The 8200-nt window shown below is 48.6% G+C and overlaps 1 protein-coding gene across 1 annotated transcript in view; it reads right to left on the bottom strand.

The window, feature by feature from the left end:
- The window catches only part of TNN (tenascin N), a 32844-nt gene that overhangs the window by 17653 nt on the left and 6991 nt on the right, over positions 1 to 8200 (bottom strand). The window contains exons 5-11 of the mRNA XM_015566071.1: positions 7753 to 7938; positions 6094 to 6183; positions 5380 to 5643; positions 3303 to 3566; positions 2413 to 2676; positions 1555 to 1818; positions 180 to 443 (exon numbers count right to left, since the gene is read on the bottom strand). Of these exons, the coding sequence (XP_015421557.1) occupies positions 180 to 443; positions 1555 to 1818; positions 2413 to 2676; positions 3303 to 3566; positions 5380 to 5643; positions 6094 to 6183; positions 7753 to 7938 (1596 nt within the window). The remainder of the gene's footprint in view (positions 1 to 179; positions 444 to 1554; positions 1819 to 2412; positions 2677 to 3302; positions 3567 to 5379; positions 5644 to 6093; positions 6184 to 7752; positions 7939 to 8200) is intronic.

Below are 8200 nucleotides of genomic sequence, written 5' to 3'. Positions count from 1 at the left end.
AAAGAGTTTAAAGATATTCATGAGATTGCTCTGTTTTTTCTTTAGGTAAATGAAGGTTTTTTTAGAGGAAACTCTCCTAAAACACACCAGAGTCCCTCAACACCGTAACCTCATCACAGATCCCAACAGATCAATCCATAATGATGACCCTAGTTTGTTTTTCTCCTCCCTGCTGTTACCTGTTGAGGCCTTGGTGTCGGCCTTCTTGCTCTCCCGGTCCCCCTTCTGGGCCCACACGTGGACCGTGTACTCCATGCCTGGCCTCAGGCCTGTCAGGACGGTGCTGCTCTGCTCCTTCCCCACTGGAACGTCCCTGGTGTCTCCATCGGCGGAGGTGTAGCGCACCATGTACCTGTCAATGACGGCCTGCACCGGCTCCCAGGAGATGGTGGCTGTGGTCTCCGTCACCCGGTCGGTCACCAGGTTTTGAGGGCTGTCAATGTCTAGAAATAAAAAATGCTGATCACTATGCACTATTAATGGATCAAACTAGTGGCTATTTTGCTTGGGGCGAAACATGTTCATATTTTGTGGTTTTTCCATTTCATATGCTCTCTAACTCCTTCCTGGACATATATCTTCTCTTCCCAGATAGACTTTGGCTCCTCAAGGAGAAAGCACAGTAGACCAAACTCTGAAAGTCTACGCCATGACCTCTACTAAGAGTTTAGCAAAAACAAATCTCTTTACTCATTTAGTAAGCGTATGTCACACTCCCACCCTGCACACACAATGGTGTTAGTCAGAGCGTCAGGTCCAAAGGAAGACACAGGCTTTGCTCACAGCAGCTAATAATATCATTTCTAGCATCCTATCAATGAAGACCTCCCATTTCATACAAGAATATTCTAATAGCAAGGCACACACAGAAGCTCCTAGAGGAAGAGGAATGTGTCCTAAACCCTCAGGGCTCTCACTGCCTAATAGAGGACAGGGCAAATGGAAAGTGCTCAATCTGTGTTGCTAAACAAATCGGCAAAAATTAAAACCTAGTTTTAATGTTCTTTATAATATCATAGATTCACTCAGAACACGAGTTTGCTAGTTAAATCTCCATACAGAAATATGGTCATTCATCTCTTTCTCATAGGATAGGAATATAACATAGAAGTTACCCTTATTCTCAGAGCTAGAATCATCATATTGTTCATTCACTATAGAGCAAACCACAAACATCAACTTGCTCTAATAGATATAAAGTCTACTTTTTGAAGTTAAATTTTCAACATGTTAATATAAACAACATTGGGTTTTCCTTTTCTGTTCCCACTCACAAATTCAGTAGGGGACCCTCAACACTGTCCACAACAGAAGATTCATGTGGCTTGGAGACACATGAGCAAATCGTTGCTTGGAGACAGCCATGAGGCCCTGACTTGTAAGGAAAGCAGGTAAAAGGGAGTGGGCATGATGGGTACAGTCCATTATAACGGGACACCATTCTTCTCTCCGTAAATCATGGATTTGACCAGTATCAGGGATGGAAACAAAAATTAACCACCCATACACTTAGTGTGACAGGTCTTACATTCCCCAAGAGCAACGCTCCCTTACCTGTCGGGGCCCTGGTGTCAGCCTTCTGGCTCTCCCGGTTCCCCTTCTGGGCCCACACGTGGACCGTGTACTCCACACCTGGCCTCAGGCCTGTCAGGACGGTGCTGCTCTGCTCCTTCCCCACTGGAATGTCCCTGGTGTCTCCATCGGCGGAGGTGTAGCGCACCATGTACCTATCAATGACGGCCTGCACTGGCTCCCAGGAGATGGTGGCCGTGGTCTCCGTCACCTGGTCGGTCACCAGGTTTTGGGGGCTGTCAATGTCTGAAAGGAAAATGCTGATCAATAAACACTATTAGCAGACTGAGATCTCATGGCATGTTACTTGGGGTGAGACAGCTTCCTGTTCTTAAGGTTCCCCATCCCATTCACAGGTTTTCAGTTGTGTCATGGACAGAGACCTTCTGTGCATGGCTGGACTCTTGGATCTTCAAGAAGGCAGCACAGTAGAATGAGGCCCAGACACAGAGTCAGAGGAGCTGGCTTCTAGCCCAGAGACAGAGCAGAGGGGCGGGGAACAGAGATGAAAATATTTAAAAAGTATGAACTCTTCTTGAATATTACTTTAACCGTAGGATCCTCAGAACAGTGCACAAAGTGCTCAGGAGGACTTGTTCACCAAGAAAACAATAACCCTTCTTGTTCCAAAGAGATCACAGCAGAAGCCATTGCCCAAAAGTACTTAGCTCACAGATCCTAACATATAAGCCTCTTTCTATTTTTCCCTTTCAAGAAGAAATAATTTAGTGACTGATCACAAAGGAAATACACAGTGGGAGGAACAGTGGGTGGAGGGGACTGATCACCATTTATCTTTACAAGAACAAAGTATGAAGCCGAAGAACAACTCTCTATTACCTGTCGGGGCCTTGGTGTCGGCCTTCCTGCTTTCCCGGTCCCCCTTCTGGGCCCACACATGGACCGTGTACTCCATGCCTGGCCTCAGGCCCGTCAGGACGGTGCTGCTCTGCTCCTTCCCCACTGGAACCTCCCTGGTGTCTCCATCGTCAGAGGTGTAGCGCACCATGTACCTGTCGATGACGGCCTGCACCGGCTCCCAGGAGATGGTGGCCGTGGTCTCCGTCACCCGGTCGGTCACCAGGTTTGTTGGGCTGTCAATTTCTTAAGAAAATATTTAGGAAAGTTTAAGCTTTGAAGTCACGGTAGAGATACCCACCAACCCATCTCCATGATTTCATCGTCTGGAGCTTTGTTGGCACAAGGAATGATATTCCCATTCTGAGTCTCTCCCTGAGAGGGAGTCGAGGGCAAAGGTCACCCCTCGTTCTCAATTCCAGAGGACCACTCATTATAAACCTGACATACTTTCTTGGCTTTTAGTTCCCGCTAATGATGTCTTCTTTGTAACATTATGGCACAGCAAAACAATCCATCATACATCTGCCATGACATTCAGGACACCTAATTTATAGTTTATCAAGGGCTACTTTACAGGTGATCACTCTGAAAGTATTACCACCAGCACTGCAATGGCCACATCCTCTGAACGTCTCTGCTGAGTCTGCTAAAAACACTGCTACTGCACAACTTTATGTCTCTCTTCTAGTAGGTAGAGGCTTTTATGACCAGCTCAGAGCTGCCAGAAAGAGCAGCTCACGGAGATAAGCACTAGACTCACTGTCCTGTTTGAGCGTTAAGACTTGCTTTGCAAAGTCTCTCAACTCAGGCCATGTCTTTTGGTACCAAGTGCTCAAAATTCAATTCCAACTGACCACCTCTCTCGTTACCTGTCGGGGCCTTGGTGTCGACCTTCTGGCTCTCCCGGTCCCCCTTCTGGGCCCACACATGGACAGTGTACTCCACGCCCGGCCTCAGGCCCGTCAGGACGGTGCTGCTCTGCTCCTTCCCCACCGGGACCTCCCTGGTGTCTCCATCGGCAGAGGTGTAGCGCACCATGTACCTGTCAATGACGGCCTGCACTGGCTCCCAGGAGATGGTGGCCGTGGTCTCCGTCACCCGGTCGGTCACCAGGTTTTGGGGGCTGTCTATTTCTTTAAGAGAAAGAAAAGAGTGCAGCATTTAGCAACTCTCTGGCTCGTGAAAGGCCAGGTTCCCCAAATGATGACCTCGAGAAATTTCAGTTTGTTAAACGCAAATGATTGAGAAAACTTGAGGGTTTAATTAAACAAGTGGTCTGAAATTTCAAGAATGGTCTATTTGCATTTCATGAGAAGTAGGGTGTGCAGACAAAGCCACCATAAAGTCTCAACTTTGTAAACTTTTTCCACAAGTTGCCTTTGGATAAAAAGAATTGGTCTTCTTCTCCTTTCCAATGAATTTATAGAAAGCACTCTTTCAGTTTCCAACTCCTTGTACCTGAAAGAAATTGTACTTCAATAAATCTCAACATCTGCTCTAATATTGTTTTGGGGAAGAAAATTATCCTGGAAATAGGAGCTGCCAGTTCTTTCCACTGCAAACATTATGCCGCCTGGCCAGCATGACTCAGTGGTTGAGCATCAACCTATGAACCAGGAGGTCAAGGTTCGATTCCCAGTCAGGGTACATGCCCAGGTTGCAAGCTCGATTCCCAGTGTGGGGTGTGCAGGAGGCAGCCGATCAATGATTCTCTTTCTTCATTGGTGTTTCTATCTTTCTCTCCCTCTTCTTTCCTCTCTAAAAATCAATTTTAAAAAAACCAACATTAGAAAACAAACAAAAACATTATGTCTGTGGTCAAAAAAAGAAGACTCTAACTGCTGGCATTTGAGGTCTGGGATGATAGAAATAACCCTACTTGTAGAATCTGTTGGGTGTATATGTGATTAACCTGGGTTAGAATCTCTCTCCATGATTTCCTGTCAAGTGCTAGAAGCCTTGAGTGTTCTCCAGGATCCAGCTTCTGTGAACCCAGGGATAGTGCCGAGGAGGGTATAAGCAGAAAGAATGTCTGGGTATGCCAGGCAGTCTCGGGACACCGGCCAGAACTGAGCAGAGCGCTGGGTGGAGTATGGGGAACTCATGGCTTCTGAGGGCCCCAGGGCGGAATTGGTGTTTGGTGACTGTTGAGTCAGGACACGAACCATCCCCACACCTGAAAGGGAGCTCCAGTTCACATGCGAAGTGCCTGTACCTTCACTGCAAACTGTGACGAGCATTCAACTTCCAAATGTTTTGAGTTTTCACAACCAAAAAATGAAAATTAGAAAGTAAGTTACCCTTCTCTGAGGGAGCTGCATATGGAATTCCAACCCAAATAAGTGTGACCTTCTATATCAAATAAAAAGACTAGTCTCTTTTGTTTGAGGTTTAAAAATGAAAAAATTCATAATTATGCAATTTGAAATTGCTTCTGCAAGCCCCACCCCAACCCTTACAAAGAAAAGAGCTGCGGCCAATGGGCACCAGCCTCCTGATTCAAAAGTCAGCTTCCTCCTGTTACAGATAAACCAGAGAAGAACCAAGCAACGCTTAGAGAGATGGAGTTACATTTATTATTATTATGCGCGGGCCCAGAGGAAAATGCCTCTCAAATTGTGGGCGAAATCACACGGGATTTATACTATCTTATCCTCTTTGTCTCCCCAATATGGAGGTTTTTCCTGTTCCCTTTGCAGGTTCTTAAAGGGCCCTATGTGCTGGTGCTTTGCGACCTCGACCAAGGCTTGGCCTGACACCAGCACTGATAATTTCATCTGGAGGTTTAATGGCCTCTCTGAAATGGGAGTACTCTTATTTTCCTTATTATTTAAGCCAGCAAACATTTACAGGAGCCAGAAATAACAGGGTTAAAATTTCAAACAGCAGTTTTTATATAAGATGAATGCTTCACCCCTTGACGCGAGGATCCTGCTCCGTCCATACCTGTCAGGGCTGTAGTGTTGGCCTTTTTGCTCTCCTGGCTGCCCCGCTCGGCCCACACGTGGACTCTGTATGCCTCCCCCGGTGTCAGGCCTGTGAGGACTGTGCTGCTCTGCTCCCTGGGCACCGCTGTGTCCCAGGACTGCCCGTCGGCGGAGGTGTAGCGCACCATGTACTTGTCGATGACAGCCTGGACGGGTTCCCAGGACACCACCGCCATGTCTTCAGTCACTCGATCAGTGACCACATTGGTTGGGCCATCAATTTCTTCATAAAAATATGTGAAAAAGAAAAATTAGAGAAGTCATTTGGCTGGTCAAGATCACGGATGCTCAAGATCTAGTTCCTCCGGGTGACCTCGTTCCACAGTTTACACACGCAAGAGGTTGTCTCCACCACCCGAGACAGGTGGACCCTGGCCTCTGCTTGAACCCTATGCTGAGAGACGGCTTCAAGAGGGGCGAGATAAGCCCTTTAATAATAATAATAATAATAATAATAAATAGTAAATTTTAAAAGTGTGATCTGGAAGGTTTCTGCAATCTGAAACCAACAGCCCTTTGCCCCCCAAAACAGACTTCAGGACACAAAGATAGACACAAAGATACACTATCTCTACACACAAATCCCAGAGTTTTGCCCAGATGGGAGTCAGCTGAGAAAAACACCAGAAGACAAACCTGAGAAAAGCTCCTGGTGCCTCCAGGCAGTTCTTACCTGTCCTGCCGTTCAGGAAGATCGGCCTGCCCTCCAGGTCTCCTCGCATGGGGACAATTGTGATCTTATAGTCCACCCCGGGCTGCAAACCTGGAAACAAGCAGCCAGTGCTGGGTCTGAGTACTGGCTCCGGAGCCAGGACCCCAGCACTGTGCCCCCCACCAGGATTTCCCACCCACAGACTAATCCACATAAGGCAGGTAAAGAGCTTCAGGGCCAGTGGGGCCCCAGCACCGAGCACCAAGCGGGGGCTTATCCTTCAGTGGGGACGGGGCAGAGTGGTGCGAGGGAGCTTCCCGTCCCCTACCCCCCCTCTATCACACACACACACACACACACACACACACACACATGCAGTGCACCACCGAGCACTGACTTCCCAGTGTATTTACAGCCCAAACAATCTTTTTCTGCCCCTAACAATCCTTTTCCTCACGTTTCTTTCCTTCTCACTATAATAATTAACCCAGTGATTCCCAAAGTGGGCGCTACCGCCCCCTGGTGGGCGCTGCAGCGATCCAGGGGGGCGGTGATGGCCACAGGTGCATTTGTTTTAACTTTTTTTGTATTACCTTTCTATTCTGAGTTCAATAAATAGTTTCATAATTTCAAACGTCAGTGTTTCTAATTTACATCTTTCTTTACTATATTTTACGAAAAAGGTAGAAACATTAATACATATATCTTTCTGTTTAATTGCTATTAAAATTTAAAAAAAATAATTTCTAGGGGGCGCTGAGTAATATTTTTTCTGGAAAGGGGGCGGTAGGCCAAATAAGTTTGGGAACCACTGAATTAACCTAATTCCCCCCCCCACCTTTTTTTTTCCTTTTCTCTGCCTTATGTTATTTCTCTGTAGCACCAACTTGAATGATTGTTCCTCATGGCACAAACTCTCAGACTCTGGTGGCAAGTGCAGGCAAAGAGCAGTGTGAGCAAGACCCTGGTTTTCACTGCACCGTGGGGACCCCAAGACGGCCACTCAACATGGAACTCGGAGCAGACAGAGGAGCAGACCCCAGCTGGAGCCACGTGATGAATTGGGTATTCATGATTGCCTTCCTGCTTTTCTTAAAGAGGGCGCTGCTGTCACACACATAACCCAGCCCTGCATGGCCCGTTCCCCTAGCAGCCTCTGATTTCCTGTTCTCACAGCATTAGCTCGGGCATCTGGGGCAGGACCTCCCCAAGCCCAGCCACCCAGCAACTCCTTCCATGGATTATGCTGAAAAAATTATCTCCATCAGTTTCTCTCTCTCTCTCTCTCTCTCTCTCTCTCTCTCACACACACACACACACACACACACACACACACACACACGCGCGCGCGCGCGCGCGCGCGCGCGCACACACATTCTTCCAAAAGGAAAGTCTGTGCGCCCTCACATCCCCCTGAGACAGACTGGGTGAGACACGGGATGAGCATGTAGGATGAGTCATCTGTTAAGCAGGGGCTCTGGGATTCTGGAGTTACTCTGAAGTTCTGGAGTCGCTCTGGGATGCTGGAGCAGAGTCCTCGGGCTTCCAGAGTGGGCTCACTTCTGGGAGTTTCCGGGGTCAGGGTTCAAGGGATTCCTAAGGCCCCAGGACCCGCTGTGCACACGCTGTCCCCACCTCAGCATCCACAGCAAACCCTCCCATCCCAGTGCTGGCTCTTACCCGTGATGTCATATCGGCTCTTGGGGTGGTTGCTCTTGGGCACCGTGACTTCGGCCACCTCCTGCCCCGTCAGGGGGCTGTACAGCAGCTTGTAATAATCCACCTCGGTCGGGGGGTTCTCCCACTCCACGTCCAGGGAGTTCTCCGTCTCGTCTGTCACCCACGCGGTGCCAAGCACAGCAAGATCTAGGGCAGAGGCAGGACGGCAGGAGCAGGCGGTGAAGAGGAGGGAGGGCTGGCAGCTCCGTGCCAGGCCCTGGCTACCAGCTCAGTTCCCTTTCTTGACACACAGCGAGCAGGCTGCAGCCCTGCACACAGTCCTCAACAGGTGTCCTCGGACCACCAGGCAGCAAAGAAACTGTTGGTGTGCACACGGCAGAGGATGGACTCTGTTCAGGGAAAGCCGCCAGTGCCTGTCCCATCCCACCCCACCCTCCACCCATCCCAC

The sequence above is a fragment of the Myotis davidii genome, unplaced genomic scaffold (assembly GCF_000327345.1).
Source record: "Myotis davidii unplaced genomic scaffold, ASM32734v1 scaffold580, whole genome shotgun sequence".
NCBI classification, from domain to species: domain Eukaryota; kingdom Metazoa; phylum Chordata; class Mammalia; order Chiroptera; family Vespertilionidae; genus Myotis; species Myotis davidii.
This window is presented reverse-complemented; position numbering and strand designations above follow the sequence as displayed.